General features: G+C 46.1%; 1 protein-coding gene across 1 annotated transcript; it reads right to left on the bottom strand.

The window, feature by feature from the left end:
- Positions 1-11,525: 11,525 nt before the first annotated feature.
- On the bottom strand, positions 11,526-12,627 carry LOC124698627 (proline-rich protein 4-like). The gene is made up of 2 exons (XM_047231107.1): positions 12,453-12,627; positions 11,526-12,070 (listed from the first exon to the last, which is right to left on the bottom strand). Exons 1-2 carry the CDS (start codon positions 12,625-12,627, stop codon positions 11,526-11,528), a joined length of 720 nt encoding a protein of 239 aa, XP_047087063.1.
- Between the last annotated feature and the right edge of the window lie 6,055 nt (positions 12,628-18,682).

Raw genomic sequence — 18,682 nt, 5'->3', positions numbered from 1 at the left:
GGTGGAGGAGTGTAGTGCGGCGCAACACCAGTGAAACCGGCGCCAACGTGGAACCTGCACAACACAATCAAAGTACTTTGTCCCAACGTGATAGTGAGGTTGTCAATCTCACCGGCTTGCTGAAAATAAAGGATTAAGCGTATCGAGTGGAAGATGGTGTTTGTTTGCAAAGAACAGTAAAAGCAGTAGAATGTATTCAGATGTAAAAGAATGGACCGGGGTCCATAGTTCACTAGAGGTGTCTCTCCAATAAGATAACTAACATGCTGGGTGAACAAATTACAGGCGGGCAATTGACAAATAAAGATTCAATACATATCAACGATGATTACTATGTGATTTAATCAGGGCATTACGACAAAGTACATAGACCGCTATCAAGCATGCATCTATGCCTAAATAATCCACCTTCAGGTTATCATCCGAACCCCTTCCAGTATTAAGTTGTAAACAACAGATAATTGCATTAAGTATGGTGCGTAATGTAATCAACACAAATATCCTTAGATAAACCATCAATGTTTTATCCCTAGTAGCAACAACACATCCACAACCTTAGAACTTTCTGTCACCGTCCTGCATTCAATGGAGGCATGAACCCACTATCGAGCATAAATACTCCCTCTTGGAGTTACAAGTATCAACTTGGCAGAGCCTCTACTAGCAACGGAGAGCATGCAAGAACATAAACAACACATATATGATAGATTGATAATCAACTTAACATAGTATTCTCTATTCATCGGATCCCACCAAACACAACATGTAGCATTACAAATAGATGATCTTGATCATGTTAGGCAGCTCACAAGATCTATAACAATGAAAGCACAAGCGGAGAAGACAACCATCTAGCTACCGCTATGGACCCATAGTCCAAGGATGAACTACTCACGCATCAATCCGGAGGCGGGCATGATGATGTAGAGCCCCTCCGGTGATGATTCCCCTCTCCGCAGGGTGCCGGAGGCGATCTCCCGAATCCCCCGAGATGGGATTGGCGGCGGCGGCCTCTCGGCAATGTTTTCCGTATCGTGGCTCTCGGCACGTGGGGTTTCGCGACGAAGGCTATTTGTAGGCGGAAGGGTAGGTCGAGGGCGTCACGAGGGGCCCACACAACGGGCCGCGCGGCCAGGGCCGGGCCACGCCGCCTCGGTGTCCGGCCACCTCGTGGCCCTACTTCGTCTCCCTTTCGGTCTTCCGGAAGCTTCGTGTAAAAATAGGCCCTCGGGCGTTGATTTCGTCCAATTCCGAGAATATTTCCTTACTAGGATTTCTGAAACCAAAATCAGCGAAAAACAAAGAATCGGCACTTCGGTATCTTGTTAATAGGTTAGTGCCGGAAAATGTATAATAATGTCTGTAAAGTATGTATAAAACATTCAAGTATTGTAATAAAAGTAGCATGGAACATAAGAAATTATAGATACGTTTGAGACGTATCAAGCATCCCCAAGCTTAGTTCCTACTCGTCCTCGAGTAGGTAAACGATAACACAAATAATTTCTGAAGTGACATGCTACCAACATAATCTTGATCAACATTATTGTAAAGCATATGAGATGAATGGAGTGATCTGAACAAAAGATTGCTAACAAAGATAATGACTAAACAAATGAATCATATAGCAAAACTTTTCATGAATAGTACTTTCAAGACAAGTATCAATAAGACTTGCATAAGAGCTAACTCATAAGCAATAAATTCAAAGTAGAATGCATTGAAGCAACACAAAGGATGATTAAGTTTCAGCGATTGCTTTCAACTTGTAACATGTATATCTCATGGATATTTGTCAACATAGAGTAATATAACAGGTGCAATAAGTAAACATGTAAGAATCAATGCACACAGTTAACACAAGTGTTTGCTTCTAAGATAGAAAGAAGTGGGTAAAATGACTCAACATAAAGTGAAAGAATGGCCCTTCGCAGAGGGAAGCATTGATTACTATTTTTGTGCTAGAGCTTTTGTTTTGAAAACATAGAAACAATTTTGTCAACGGTAGTAATAATTCATATGTGCTATGCATAATACTTCCTACAAGTTGCATGTCTCATGCATAGAGTACTAATAGTGCTCGCACCTTGTCCTACTTAGCTCGAAAACACGGATTATCATCGCATAACATATGTTTCAACCAAGTGTCACAAAGGGGTACCTCTATGCCGCATGTACAAATGTCTAAGGAGAAAGCACGCATTGGATTTCTCGCTTTTTATTATTCTCAACTTAGACATCCATACCGGGACAACATAGACAATGATAATGGACTCCTCTTTTAATGCTTAAGCATTCAACAACAGCTTAATATTCTCATAAGAGATTGAGGTTGTATGTCCAAACTGAAACTTCCACCATGATACATGGCTTTAGTTAGCGTCCCAATGTTCTTCTCTAACATATGCATACTCAAACCATTTGATCATGAAATCGCACTTACTTCAGACAAGACGAACATGCATAGCATCTCACATGATATCCAACAAAGGTAAAGTTGATGGCGTCCCCAGAAACATGGTTACCGCTCAATAAGAAACTTATAAGAATTAAGACACATAACTACATATTCATCACAACAATAGTTTTTAAGCTATTTGTCCCATGAGCTATATATTGTAAAGGTAAAGGAATGAAATTTTAAAGGTAGCACTCAAGTAATTTACTTTGGAATGGCAGAAAAATACCACATAGTAGGTAGATATGGTGGACACAAATGGCATGGGTTTTGGCTCAAGGTATTTGGATGCACGAGAAGCATTTCCTCTCAGTACAAGGTTTGGGCTAGCAAGGTTGTTTGAAGCAAACAAAAGTATGAACAGGTACAACAAAACTCACACAAGAACATATTGCAAGCATTATAAGGCTCTACACCGTCTTCCTTGTTGTTCAAACAATTTACCCGAAAAATATCTAGACTTAGAGAGACCAATCATGCAAACCAAATTAAACAAGCTCTACGGTAGTTCTTCATTAATAGATTAAACTACATGATGCAAGAGCTTAAACATGATCTATGCGAGCTCAAACAATTGCCAAATTGCCAAATCATATGCAGCATTTTCCGATTCCAACCAAATAGCAATTTAACAAAGCAATTAGCTTTCGCCATGAACATTAAAGCACAATTAAGAACACAAGGGTTCCATATGAAAAAGCGGAGCGTAATATCTCCAATATAAGAATGGTGGGATTCAACTTTATTCAAACAAAACGAAAATAAAAACAAACCGATGCTTCAAGTAAAGAACATAAGATGTGATGGAATAAAAATATAGTTTCACTAGAAGTGACCTGATAATGTTGTCGATGAAGAAGGGGATGCCTTGGGCATCCCCAAGCTTAGATGCTTGAGTCTTCTTAAAATATGCAGGGATGAACCACCGGGGCATCCCCAAGCTTAGACCTTTCACTCTTCTTGATCATAGTATATCATCCTCTTCTCTTGACCCTTGAAAACTTCCTTCACACAAACGTCAAGCAAACTCATTAGAGGGTTAGTGCATAACCAAAAATTCACACATTCAGAGGTGACACAATCATTCTTAACACTTCTGGACATTTCACAAAGCTTCTGAAAGTTAATGGAACAAAGAAACTCATTCAACATAGCAAAAGCGGCAATGCGAAATAAAAGACAGAATCTGTCAAAAACAGAACAGTCCGTAAAGACGAATCTTAAAGGGGCACTTAACTTGCTCAAATGGAAAAAATCAAAACTAATGAAAGTTGCGTACATATCTGAGGATCACGCTCGTAAATTCGCAGATTTTTTCGATTTTTTTACAGAGACTTCTGCGAGAATTCGTGACAGACAGCAATGCTGTTTCTGCGCAGCGATCCCAAATATAGCATCAACTTTAACATAGAAACTTTACTTGGCACAAAAACATGATAAGGAGAGGTTGCTACAGTAGTAAACATCTTCCAAGACTCAACAATACAGTAAATAAAATAAAACATGGGTTATCTCCCAAGAAGTGCTTTTTTTTAACGCCTTTCAGCTAGGCGCAGAAAGTGCAAATCAAGTAACATCAAGAGAAGAAGCATCAACATTATTACCTCGGGAGTTGGGAGTATCCTCTATAATGCATGTTATCTTATCTATGTAAGTTTCAGAGGCTCCCTTTTCATTACTCTTAGGCTTGCTATTCTCATCAAATAAATTTTCGGGAACAATCCAATCGTAATTCTTTTCTAGTGCTTCGAACATTCCTACAAGCTTGCAAGGTATTGATGTCTTAATGTCCCCTCCATCATTAACATTATTACTGTACTTTATCCTATCAATGTCCATCTTCTCAAGGGTACTAGCAAAGTTGGTGTAAGAACCAAGCATTTTATATTTAGTAAAGACTTTTCTAGCCTCTCTTGCTACACCACCAAATTCTTTTAGAAGAGTTTCTAAGACAAAATTTTTCTTTTCTCCTTCCTCCATATCAGAGAGTGTAAGAAACATATGCTGAATTATAGGATTGAGATTAACAAATTTAATTTCCAACATGTGTACTAGAGAAGCAACAGCAATTTCATAAGTAGGAGCAAGTTCTACCAAGTGTCTATCTTCAAAATCTTCAGCTATACTAACATGAGTGAAAAAATCTTCTATATTATCTCTTCCAATTATAGACCCTCGGCCTACCGGTATGTCTTTTAGAGTGTACTTAGGAGGAAACATGATGAAATAAGCAAAAAGTAAACTAAACAAGTAAAGCAAAGACAAGTAACTAATTTTTTTATGTTTTGATATAAAGAACAAGATAGTAAATAAAGTAAAGCTAGCAACTAATTTTTGTGTGTTTTGTTTAAGTGCAGCAAACAAAGTAGTAAATAAAATAAAGCAAGACAAAAAAAAAGTAAAGAGATTGGAAGTGGAGACTCCCCTTGCAGCGTGTCTTGATCTCCCCGGCAACGGCGCCAAAAAAAGTTGCTTGATGCGCGTAGATGTACACGTCCGTTGGGAACCCCAAGAGGAAGGTATGATGCGCACAGCGGAAAGTTTTTCCTCAGAAAGAAACCAAGGTTATCGAAACAGTAGGAGCCAAGAAGCACGTGAAGGTTGTTGGTGGAGGAGTGTAGTGCGGCGCAACACCAGTGAAACCGGCGCCAACGTGGAACCTGCACAACACAATCAAAGTACTTTGTCCCAACGTGACAGTGAGGTTGTCAATCTCACCGGCTTGCTGAAAACAAAGGATTAAGCGTATCGAGTGGAAGATGGTGTTTGTTTGCAAAGAACAATAAAAGCAGTTGAATGTATTCAGATGTAAAAGAATGGATCGGGGTCCACAGTTCACTAGAGGTGTCTCTCCAATAAGATAACTAACATGCTGGGTGAACAAATTACAGGCGGGCAATTGACAAATAAAGATTCAATACATATCAACGATGATTACTATGTGATTTAATCAGGGCATTACGACAAAGTACATAGACCGCTATCCAGCATGCATCTATGCCTAAATAATCCACCTTCAGGTTATCATCCGAACCCCTTCCAGTATTAAGTTGTAAACAACAGATAATTGCATTAAGTATGGTGCTTAATGTAATCAACACAAATATCCTTAGATAAAGCATCAATGTTTTATCCCTAGTAGCAACAGCACATCCACAACCTTAGAACTTTCGTCACTCGTCCCGCATTCAATGGAGGCATGAACCCACTATCGAGCATAAATACTCCCTCTTGGAGTTACAAGTATCAACTTGGCCGAGCCTCTACTAGCAACGGAGAGCATGCAAGAACATAAACAACACATATATGATAGATTGATAATCAACTTAACATAGTATTCTCTATTCATCGGATCCCACCAAACACAACATGTAGCATTACAAATAGATGATCTTGATCATGTTAGGCAGCTCACAAGATCTATAACAATGATAGCACAAGCGGAGAAGACAACCATCTAGCTACTGCTATGGACCCATAGTCCAAGGATGAACTACTCACGCATCAATCCGGAGGCGGGCATGATGATGTAGAGCCCCTCCGGTGATGATTCCCTGCCGGAGGCGATCTCCTGAATCCCCCGAGATGGGATTGGCGGCGGCGGCCTCTCAGTAATGTTTTCCGTATCGTGGCTCTCGGTACAGGGGGTTTCGCGACGAAGGCTATTTGTAGGCGGAAGGGTAGGTCAGGGGGCATCACGAGGGGCCCACACAACAGGGCCGTGCGGCCAGGGGCCAGGCCGCGCCGCCCTGGTGTCTGGCCACCTCGTGGCCTCACTTCGTCTCCCTTTCGGTCTTCTGGAAGCTTTGTGTAAAAATAGGCCCCTGGGCGTTGATTTCGTCCAATTCCGAGAATATTTCCTTACTAGGATTTCTGAAACCAAAAACAGCAGAAAAACAACAACTGGCACTTCGGCATCTTGTTAATAGGTTAGTGCCGGAAAATGTATAATAATGCTGTAAAGTATGTATAAAACATTCAAGTATTGTAATAAAAGTAGCATGGAACATAAGAAATTATAGATACGTTTGAGACGTATCATCCACCATGTCAACACTAGCCAGATTATTGTAGCTCCCTCCATCAATGATGATCCATATAGCTCGATTTTTTACAACGCCTCTTGTTTGAAATAGATTGTGGCGTTGATCATGCTCAGATTTGCTCAATTGCACGATCAACACACGTTGTGCAACTAAGCTCTTGTACTGATCACCATTGTCAACTTCCATTACCTCCATCTCTCTCTCAGAATCAGAATTGGCGCCATCACGTGCAGCAATAAGGGCCAATGTATCTTCATCAAAGTCACTTGCAGAATTATATTCTCCATCTTCATGCACCAACATGACACGTTTGGTCCTGCATTCTCTTTCTATGTGACCAAAACCCAAGCATTTGCGACACTGAATGTCGCGCATCTTCCCCGTGGAAGCCATCGAAGAGGAACTCCGAGGAGGACCAGAAGATGGTGGTGGAGTAGCAGCAGGTGATGTCCGTGATGCAGGCCCAGTGTACTTGGAGGTAGTAGGTGCTGGTGCAGCTCCACGAGATGGTGGCGCTGATTGTCGCGGAGACCATGACGATGTACGACCTGCAGAAGTATTAGTTATTCTCCATGATGGTTGACGATCCTGCACTTCACGTTCAGCTTTGCAAGCAAGATGAAACAAGCGAGTAATAGTGTTGTACTCCTTATAATCTAAAATATGCTCAATCTCTTTATTCAAACCACCAAAGAAACGTGCAAGCATAGCTTCATTATCCTCTACAATAACACAACGAATCATGCCAGTTTGCAATTCTTGATAATAGTCTTCTACTTAATTTTTTCCTTGTTCTAAACAAAACAATTTTCTAAGAAAATCACGTTGATAATGTGGAGAAACAAAACGAGTACGCATAGAAAGTTTTAAACCAACCTAAGTAGTAGGAATATTAGCATGATGTACTCTACAATGCTTAGACCACCAAATAGAAGCAAAATTTGTAAACTCACAAGTAGCAGCACTAACACGCAAATGATCACGGTAGCGTAAACATGCAAAGCGTTGCTCTACTTCCAATTCCCAAGTAAGATATGCATCAAGATTATATCTACCCTCAAACGGCGGAATATTCAATTTAAATTTAGCAACATGATCATCATCACGTACCGGCGTGGAGGTGGCCGAGCGTTGCGGTTCAATTGTCGTGGACGACCATGTGCAGGTTGTTCGACCTCATCGCCGTCCAGCACGTTCTCATCTACCAGCTCGTCGTCCCCTCCATAATCTTCATATCCTTCATCAGAAGGCACGTCAGGTGCGGCTGCAGCCGCAGGAGCGGTACCCGCAGGAACCTCCGCACGAGGAACGCGGCGTGCGCGTCGTAGCACGTTGTCACGAGGCTGCGGTAACCGAGCGAACACCTCCTGGAACTTGGCGTCGAGCTTGGAGTTGAAAGCTTCCTCGGGGCCATCCATCTTATCCAGCGCGTCAGTGAGTTTGGCGTCAACGTCACTAAGGCGCGCATCTACATCGTGGGCATGCCCACCCAAAAGGTGGGTGAATTGATCATGCAACTCTGCACTCGTCATCTTATCCGGGTCAACGGTCGCCGAATCTGTGCATGTCATGGTTAGTATGCAACAAGCAACAATGGATATGCCTATAAACTACGGAATATGGTGGTTCACGTGTAATCCGTCAAGCAAAATACGAAGCTCTTACAAGTTCTTACCAACAGGAGGAAGGCGATACAACAACCAACAATGATCATCGTTATCCCAAAGTTTGCCAAAGAGATTATTGGGTGTCGACACAGAGCACGTGGAGACAATATGTAGAGCTGTAGGCAGGCTAATATGGTAGCAAAAACAGCAATTATCAAAACATTAATGCAATATTCAAAGTATGCTCAACAACGGTACTGTGCTGGTCCTAGGCTAGATCGTACTAGAGACGCGAGCCTAGAACACTAACGAGGTCACGGCGCGACACACAAGCAACTTGCAGCGATGATGTGGCGAACCGAGATGCGAAATATCACTATGATGGCGAGTGTCTCAAACTGATTCCCGAGGTCTAAATTAAAACAGTATAGCCTTAGAAAAAAAATTGTCGAAATTTCTAGAATGTGCTCCAAAAAGCGCGCAGGCGCCAAAAAAATGTCGCTATAACGGCCACTGGCGAAAAGTGATCGCCAAGGTCAAAAACTAGTGTAGCCAGAAAAAATTTCGGAGGCGTTTCCAGACTTTTTTTTTGCTCTCCGTCACAATTCTTTACCGGCGACCGAAACTTATCTCACGGAAGTTTTTTCTACAGCACGAACGAAATTAGAAGGCAACAGCTATTAAGGAAAACAGAAAAACCTTAGTCTACACGGACTCTTTTGCGGCAGAGAAACAGGACGAAACCGTTTCAAGGTAGGAAACATGGTATATAGCAGATGTATATGGCGGTGGCGGAAGTATATGGCGGGTGTATATGGCGGTGACAGTGGTGATCTGCGTATCGTGCGAGTGGGCGGCGACGGCGTGACTAATATGACCAGAACTCGAAACTCTAAAGGAACTATATGCTAAGACCAGCAACTCGACACGAAGATGCAGACACAAATTTAACTGTACAAAACTGAAAAGACAATGCAAGGCGTGGTAGGAGCTATGGGGCAGATGATCTAAACCTAATAGATTTTTGGCTTTTTCGTGGGTTTATGGGTATGAAGGCAGATGCAATCTACACTAGGAAAACTGTAAAATCACACCGAGCAACCTGAAATCTGATACCACTTGATAGGGAAAAGGTGTCCGATCTTTCGATGAGAGTATGATAGTGTCGATTTGTTGGTGGAGTTCGTGCTTGACGATCCGACTACACGTGCAAAGCTCGTACGCCAATGCAATCGCTAGGACAATCTCCAGGAGTTACTGATCTTGCGGATGCACGATCTGCCTGACCAGCGAGGGTCTTAATTCCTATCTGAAATCGAGAACAACTAAGAACTAATATTGCAATCAGAATATTGCAGATGAAAGATGAAAGCTTTATTAAATAAGGTGGGATTCCGAATAGTTAGTCTTGTTCTGGACGTTGGCATCAAAAGAAGTACACGAGAGTTGCAGCAATGACTAACTTTTAATCTAATCAAAATCCGAGTCTAAACGTGACGGCTATGGAGGTATTTAAAGGAAGAAAAGGTGGGGTTTCGACCAGCCATGCATATGGTGGCCGGACCAAACCCTAGAAGGCCTTTCCCCCTTCAATATGGACTCTAAACAGGGGCTGACTTAATTCCCGCGAAAATTACATGGGCCTGGCCCAAACTTAAAAGTGACGCAGCACCATGTAACTATATTGACGAAATTATGAAGTGGAAAGCTCTATATTTCGTCCATGTCTTCATATCTTATTATGGTGGCTTCAAAGTTTTGAAATCTCCAGTTGCAGCGTCCTCTTCAATCCTCATATGTTTACTGTCATTTCCTCCATGTGTGATCATGCTGCAATGCTTGTCCTTCTCATCCATGATAGGTCCATCATTCCTAAGAGTAACAAACACATCTGATTTAGGCAGCATTATATTCACATGCATGTGAGGAATAGTTCCAAGAAACGAAAGTACCTGATAGTTAAGTTGTTTGGCACGAGCTCGAGTGATTGGTCCTTGTATTTGTGTGGTTGTAGGTACATTGGTTGTATCAAAAGATGGGATGCCCTCATCAAAAGCCTTGTCCTGGAAGGCCGACTGGGACCATTGTCAGTGACGCCCTTGGGTGCCAAGTACTTGTTGAAGGCATCATCATGGCGGTGTTCTTCCTCCGCTCGAGATTCTCCCGGGAAACCCTAGATCCAAATAAGGCAAGGCGGCGCTCTTGCGTCGTTTTCCTTTTGGGGTCTCGCCTTGGATGTTCAGCTAGCTTGAGGGACCAGTGTAGTAAATTGGTAGTTGGCGGCAGCAAGCTGCAGGGCCGATGCACCTACGACGGACAAGCGGATGCAATTAGGGTTTTGTTGAATTTCATGTGAAAATCCTGCATCGACAATGTTGGCGATGGCGTTGCTCTCGGTCCTCCTCCCCGGAGGCATCTTGTGGGGGCCCTTTGCCTCCCATGTTGGTGCTTCCTCTGCGTCTGCGATGTTCTGTTTTCGTCTTTGGCTAGGCGGTGAATGGCCCTAGAGCCAGCGTGGATGTTGCTCCGAATTTTTTCGACCGCCGTATTGTGTTGAGGTGTTTGGTTGTCGTCTTTAATCGCTAGGGCGACTTGGTCTTCGACTTGTGTGGAGGTGCAGCCTTGGGGCCGATGTGGTATGTTGTGTGTTGTATTGCTTTCAGCCAGGTTTTCTTATAAACTGTCCAACCTTTTGCGACTTAATCAATGAAAATGTATTGCCTAGGTTAGAAAAAAACAGAGGCTAAAAGTGATCTTTAATTGCCTCTCAAGTGGAGATTAATTTGGGGAGGTGCTCGGATGCATGTTCCTTCTAGCTGCACCTGGCTGTGGGCAATACTTGATTATCGTAGGCTTGTAGGGCATCTGATTAATTAGCTGCTGAACAAGACCTTGATGTATAGAACCACCATGTCGCCTTGTCCCGCTAACTGGCAGCGTGCTATCAAAACTCCAGTTTGGCACTGGTCGGGAACGCGTGGCCTGTCGCCACTCTGTATGAGAAGTTCCCCTGTTTACTTCTCTTTTCTGAATGCTCTGCTACCAACAACAGTGTTAAACAGGTACAACCAGTCTACCACTGATCTCTTGACAAATACTAAGCCCCTCCAACGACAGTACAAAAGTCGGAAGTGTTACCGATGAATTCTTCAGCTCCGAAATGCAAAGCTCTAGTTAGAATAGATCAGGACATCATTATGGAATAGCTCACACACTTTCTTTATTTCACAAACAAATCAGCGAACTAAAACACCAATGCCAACACAATGGCACAAACTAAACCAAACAACAAATCACTAAACAGAAAACAACATCAACAGAATCAACTAACATCACAGACATATCGATCCGCAAATGTCTGAGGGACCGATGCTCCCTCCTCGACGCAGGAGGCAAGTGTAGTAGTAGACCAGATCAGTTCTTGGGCTGCTTGTCCTCCTCGCCTAGCGGCGGGCACGGCTTCTTCTTGTGCATGAGCTTCTTCATCTTGGGGTGCTTGTGGAAGAAGGGCTCCGGCTCGTCCTCCGCCGGTGGCGCCGGAGGCTTCGGCGTTGGTGGCCCGTACGAGGGCGTCGGATCAGGAGTGGGCGTGGGCGTCGGGGGGCCGTAGGACGGCTCCGGCCTGGGCTGCGGCGGCGGCGGCGGGGGACCCATCATGAAGTGCTTCTTCTTCTTCTTGCACAGGCACGCGACGGGCGAGAAGACCGTGCCGTCTGCGACGGCGAGGTAGCCGGCGCCTTGGCTGCTGGGGCCGATCTTGGGAGGCGCCAGCCCGGCGCACGGCGTGTCGGGCGCGCTGTGGAGCTGGGCGAAGCAGTCGTGGCCCAACTCGTCGTCGTCGCGCTGGATGCCAGGCACGAGCGGGATGCTGAAGGCGCCATTGTCGTCGAGGAGTCCGAACATCTGCGTCTGGTAGGTCTGCCCAGCGCCGGACCTGCACTTGACGGCGACTAGAAGCCCTGCAGTGCGGGATGTGCAGAAAAAAAACAACTATTAGTAGAAGTTTGTGGTCGCGCTGTGGGCCGTCTAAATTTGAGAACTAAACTGCACTGTCGAGTTGATTATGATACGGCCCAACCTTGTATGCACAATAGCAAAGATGATACCCAGCTGGGCATTTCTGCTTCTGCAGCCTGCCTACTATGCATACCGGAATTGTGTTTTGGGCATAAAAACTTCTGCTACAGCTACATCTTACAGCCTATGTGAAAACTCCTAGTGAGTTTCTTGGACTAATTAAACTAGCACTACATTCACTACATGAATTGGTAAACTGCCGTTTTGTGAGAAGGCCAAAGTTTCCAGGGGCACACCGAGATGTATAGAACCAATTGCGCTTACCCTTGAAGGCATCCTCAGCGTTGACGTCGTTGGGGGAGCAGTCCAAGCACTTGACGGAGCCAACCACGACCGTCGGCGTCAGCGCGGCCGCACCGAAGCTGACGACGGCCGAGAGCACAACCAAGGCACCGAAGAGCACAGCAGCTCCACGAGCAGGAACCAGCCGAGCCCCCATGATGGCAGAACTCCTAGTCCTGCAGAAGAAGTGATCTGAGGAAGAAACAATGACGAATTTGGATGAAGAGAAGGGGTGGTCTGCATGGGTATATATAGGACGGCGTGACAGTGTTAGTGTGACCGGGCTCATGAGCTCTTGATGTTGGTACTGGCTTCTGCTCACGTGAAACAGCTTGAGGGGAAAGAAAAACTAGCGGTGGATTTACGGATTTCCTAGTGGAACGTCAGTACTCACTAACCAGTAGTACTGATCTAGTGATCATTTCCTCCGTGATTCTACCTTTCTTCCTAGCGACCGAGCTGTACTGTAATCAGCTTTTCCGAAAAGAGCGCTGTAATTACCTAGGCCTGATTCTGCATCGCTGTCAACGAAATCAATCGATGCCACCTGCCAGATGATGAACGTAATACAATTTGACCCAAAATTGTCTTTGAGGCTCTACTGGTGGCTGGCTGGCTGCATCTCTCTTGGACAGATCAGTCATGTGTTTTGCGCTTCCGTTTTGAGAAGAAAATGTGGAGGGGGTTTCTTCCCCTTGAACGAAGCCGGTGAAGTTTCAAATTTTCAAACGGGACAGAGAGTCGGTGCGTGCGGCTCTTCACTGATGTGGTGTGCTTCATCTGTCAGGGTGGCTCATAAGCAACGCACGGTTCATGGTTTATGTATGATAAAAGGGGGTTGGTTGGGTTGCAGCAACCATGTCCATGTGCGTGCCATGACTATGGTGACTGATGGCCGGAACACGGAAAAGGATACAAGCCGGGATCACGTACATTGCACAAGAGAAAGAAAGAAAATAATGGCGTGACATAACTGGCGTGTGCATAAAACTGAACTCCCGGACAATATCGTTTCAGTGTTTATCATAGTAGTATTAGGTAAGTGAGCCAACATGCTAGGCAAGTAGGCATTATGGCTGAGTAGTATGCACCGCCATGTTGGTGCTTCACACCAAGATGGACAACACTGTGATCGTGCAATATTTCTTGGAGCTTGCAAATGAATGTTCAACGTACGCTTGTAGCAGCACACACTGAGCAAAAATTTCCACTGCCCACCGTTGCCTGCAAAAATGCTAGGCATTGATCATGACCGCGTAGTCTGCATTTGCCATCTTGGTGCTTCACACCAAGATTGTGATTGTGCAAAAATGGCGTTTATTTCTTGGAACTTGCAAATGAATGCTTGGCTTACGCTCCTAGCGCAGTCTGATTAAATTTCCACCGCCCACCATTACATGCAACAAGCCACTGGACAAGTTCACACACTTGCATAAAAATAAAATGTCCACACACTGCATTTTCTTTGAGTATTTGAAGTCAAGAGATCCGAGAAATTGATCAAGGAGAAACTCTAGACCCCCTTACATATTTTACTAATTCTCTTTAAAGATAGCAAAATGCTCTTAACTATATGTAGTGACAGCAGTAAACACCATTTTCCAACATACTGTTACCCTCCAAAACCCCCCGACGGGTTTCGGTTAAGCAACACGAAGAGCCGGGAAGCTCCCAGGGCCGCTTAGTGGATCCCTGGCACCTCGCGTCGTCCCGCAAATCTTCTGGCGCGCGTCCTGGCGGTTGCTAGGGCGTGCCACCTGACCTATACCTGGTCAGGAAGGTGTTAGTGCTTCGATTGTTCCTGCATAGTAGACACGTGCACATTAAATGCGAGCCTTATCGGCTCTCAGGTTTCCCTGTGGATCGGCTCAAAGAGCCGATCGCCCCATGGTTCTTGATGGATTAGCAATGGCATGGGGATCCTGCTTGATCAGGACATAGCTAAAACGATCCACGACAGTTTAGGGTTTTCACCGCATAATCGGAACGTCCTACGTGCGATCGGGCCTAGCAGCTACGAGAGACGATGCAAACTACCCCTACGAGAGGCCTAAAAACCAACATGTGTTGATCCTCGGAACATCCCTCGCAGGGACGGTAAACAACGCCTAACGCACCACCGGATCGTCCGACCCCAGCATAAGGCCTAACTATGCAGATATTAAACTAATCCTTGCAGATGCAAGGAGCAACTATAACGGATCGGATCTACTAAGCATGATCAAGCAAGATGCTGCCCTTACGTCTGGATAGACGTAAGGGCAGCTAGATATGCAAGGGTTGCACTACGATAGCATGTTACGTGAAGAACAATGCTAACCCTAACACATCTAATGATAACTACGTTGCTCGCCATCAAAAAGGCTTCAGTACGAGCAACGCATGAACAATACTAAGCTTTACGCTGCCTAGATCGCGAGATGCGATCTAGGCAGCATGATGCTTACCGGTAGGAACCCTCGTAGGAAAGGGGTGGCGATGCGCCAAGATTGGTTTGTTTTGGTTGAACGGTGATTGTCCTCCTTTTCCGATAACCCTAGATACATATTTATAGTCCAAGGGACTTTCTAATTGGGGCGTGCACCTAACCGTGCACGGGCTAGACTCTATCTCTTTAATCTAAATTACAACACGATCTAATATGTTACAGATACATGGGCAATTAAGCCCGAACTCTTAGCGCCAGGCCGCTTCAAAGATGCTCCACGTGTGCGTCCTTCAAGTCCATCCTCAATTACGGCCCACCTCCTGATTTGGCCAAAATCGGGTGGTAACACATGCCCCCCTGGTTTTGATAATGATAATTGCAAAACCATCTGTTTTCCTCGAAGGGTCATGTCGTGGCAGAGCAGAACCGTCGCAGTTTTCTTTATGATGACGTTTTGCCTCCTCGCCTTCTCTGCACGACTTGACGGTTCTGGCACCACGTCCTCGGGAACTGCTTAAGCATTAAACCGTATATTCCCCCTTTTTATTCGGCCACTTCCTGTAGTTCTCTCCCTCATCCTCCTGGCACTAGCACTTCCAAAAAGCCCTCCTCTGCCGCCATGTCTTTCTCTTCTTCCTCTTCATCGGGTCTTTCTACCCAATCCTCCACCTCCCGCGAGCCGACGCCTGAATGGGACCCACAGGAGGCCCACGCGGCCAACATCCGCCGCGCCATAGCCGACGGGGACGAGTCGACCCATGACTCCTCCGTCTGGTCCGAGGACGACCAGTCCTTAACGGACGGGGAGAGCGACCTTCGCTTCCTTGCCAACGAGGAAGCGGTGGAGGCAAGCGACGACGACCGCTTTTCTTGGGACGGGGTCACCTCTTCTGAGGAGATGAAGGAGGAGGAGGAAGACGACGGCTCCTCCGACGAGCCGCCGGCCAAACGCCATTGCCCCTGGCCCGGGCACCTCAGCGACTTCGATAGCGAGGGCGATGATGCTGGCGAGGAAGATGAAGACAACGAGGGCCCTGCCGGCGGCCGCTACAGCGACGACGAGCCGGTCGGGAGCAGCGCCGACGGCGGTGATGGCGACGACGACGATGAGGGTAGCAATGACCCCTAGATAGGAGCTTAGCTTAGGGCCATCAGTAGTAGACGGGGCAATGTATCCCCTAGGACCTTCTTTTGAGAGCAATCAGCTCTTTATGTAAGAAATCTCGTTTATCAACGAAGAATTTCCCCAATGTGATCTTCCCGATTTCCTTTTATGATAATTTAGCCGATTGTCAATTCAGTCCATGCTCAATGAGCCGATGGCAGCACATCGGTCTCTTTCTTGATAATTCTCGAGATAAATCCATCCGGACCTCCATACTCCCGGTTAAACAGGGCCAAGCCACAACCGTGCAAACCCCAGAACTTGGAAATGCAGATCCAACTGAATGGGATGTTAGGCTTAGCGGCAAAATTCTTGCAATAATGTCCAGTCTCCTCATTAACTTTAAACTTCAGACATTCTTCTGCCGCATCCTTCTCATCCAGACCCTCTTTGCCTTCAGGAGGTCCCTAAGACCGTCGCTCGGATCAACTTGACTGTTGAAGCTAACACTTTTGCAGAACAGGCACCTTTGCCCTTAACTGCCCTTGCGATGCTCCATTTCTTTGCAGCAATAAGCTGGTCCAGAGCCCATCAACGATCATAGCTCCCTTCTCAGATTCCTCCTGCCAACAGGAATAGCCGATTTCGACACTATCGGCTCTTCAGAGTGAGGAATTTCCAAGGCCATCTGCCCCCCGAGCCTTGGTCAAGGCGAGAATGAAGGTGCACCAGCCGCATCGGACCACTATCAGCTTCTCAATTGTGGTGCAAAGAACCTTCGAGGTGAGCTGCCCCCCGAGCTTCTTCAGTCCAATAACGCAACCTCTGGTGAGAATGCAGTTCAGTTTAACTGGACGACCGTCGGTTGTTCTCATGATCCTGGCCTGATCCGCACGTCCATGCTGTTCTTGCTGTTGGCCGGGGCTGCGATCTTCAAACTTGCCGGCAAACACCAAAGGCTTAAACGAGAGAAAGGGCCGTCTTGGACGCCCAAACTGATGCTTCTATTGGTGCTGCCGAGCTCGAAGTCTTGCAAAAGGAGTTGGAAGTCCCTGAAGAGCGGGCCCGAATCGCCAAGCAATCCCAATGAGGGGTTCCTCCAGCAGATGACTGCTCTATTAGGCTTCCGCTTATCTATTAGGCTTCCGCTTATATCCCTTGAGTCGATGGCCGTGCATCGGCTTTGAATCCTTAAGTCGATGTCTACGCATCGGCTGTGCTCAAAATTTTTTGGATTTTCCATTTTTAAACCTTGAGCTGCTGGGTATTTGGCACCCGTTCCCAGCTTGGTATCCTCGTGTCTCCTCCATCTATGTGCCCCCCCGAGCCGATTCTGTCAAGTAATTGATGGTATCGGCTCTTCAGGCATCTTAGGATCAATGCCGAACACAGACGAAGGTATGTTGAAGATAATTTTGGCCGATTGCGGGAATCGGCCTCCCTTCTTGTTGCAATGCTTTGGCGATGATTGGCAACTTCCTATATTTTCATTGTAGCTACGTGGCCTTGGAGATAAGATCCTTTGCTTTTCATTTTTTTGAGGGCCGATCTCAGGGATCGGCCTTGCCACGTATGTCCAATGTCTTGGACGTGCTACTCTGTCAGGACTGCGGACACCATGTTTGTGTCAGCCGATGCCTGTGTATCGGCATCATCCGATGCCTGTGCATCGGCTTTCGCCTGTTTTGGGCGCCATACTTTCTTTGGCGGGCGCGCCTTCGTCTTCATGGTTTGCTGGATTTTCGCGGCCAGATCGGGCCGCGCTCTTCTCAACGTGTACAGGTACTGTGCCTCGGCTTCTTCCAAGTTTCGCAGCCGCTGCACCCGACGCTTCTGAGAATGGCTGAGTCCATCAGGGCACCACCTTGGCCGGTGATACCTATCTTCTTCTCCATCGGACTCCTCGAAGTCCTCTTCTTGAGATGACTCAGCTCGTTTACTCTGATGTGGTGGGAGAGGTCCTAGGCGCTTGAACACTGAAACTTCGTTGGCCCTCCTCCTTTGCTGCGTGCATTCTGGGCAATTCTCGATTGTTGGCAATCGGCTCATTCCTGAATCCCAGCAATGTTTGAAGAAGGGGCAGTCCCAGTGCCTGTCCACGTCGTCTTGCTCCCTTGACCTCCCTCTAGCGCGACGTTCGTACCCGTCGTTGTTCCTATCGTGCTGACGATACCTCCTGACTGCATCAGACCGACGATGTCTTTCATCGTCTTCGTCGTAGCGCCGACGTCGGTCGTACTGCTGATCATGTTTGTTGAGGAGATGCATCACCTCTTCCTCAGTCAGGTTCCGTCTGTCATCACCTTGGGGCCGGTCGCGTGGAACGGCCTCCTCTTTATCTTTTCCACGAGAGTGGCTGCTTTCTGCTTTGTCCTTACCATGGCGGCTCCCAAACCCTGCCATATTGACATCGAAAGAGAACCCTAGTTCTCTTATGGAGTGGCTTAGGTCCACCATGTTGACATCCGGAAACGGACGCCTGTCTACCTTCATGGCAAACTGTCCGAAAGTTAATCGGCCTCGCTTCTATCGCCATCCGGATTTGTGCGCGCAGTACTTTGCAGTCGTTGGTGGTGTGCGTGAACGTATGATGCCACTTGCAGTATGGCCTCTTGTTCATTTCCTGTGCCGTAGGGATCTTGTGGCCTTCGGGTAGCTTCAACTGTTTCTCTTTCAGCA

The sequence above is a fragment of the Lolium rigidum genome, chromosome 3, assembly GCF_022539505.1.
Source record: "Lolium rigidum isolate FL_2022 chromosome 3, APGP_CSIRO_Lrig_0.1, whole genome shotgun sequence".
NCBI classification, from domain to species: Eukaryota; Viridiplantae; Streptophyta; class Magnoliopsida; order Poales; family Poaceae; genus Lolium; species Lolium rigidum.
This window is presented reverse-complemented; position numbering and strand designations above follow the sequence as displayed.

Excerpts from the sequence above, each read along its gene's own strand:
- LOC124698627 (XM_047231107.1), bottom strand. The coding sequence starts at position 12,627 with ATGGGGGCTCGGCTGGTTCCTGCTCGTGGAGCTGCTGTGCTCTTCGGT. Across the intron at positions 12,071-12,452 it reads CGCTGAGGATGCCTTCAAGG|GGCTTCTAGTCGCCGTCAAG; the intron begins GTAAGCGCAATT and ends CCCGCACTGCAG.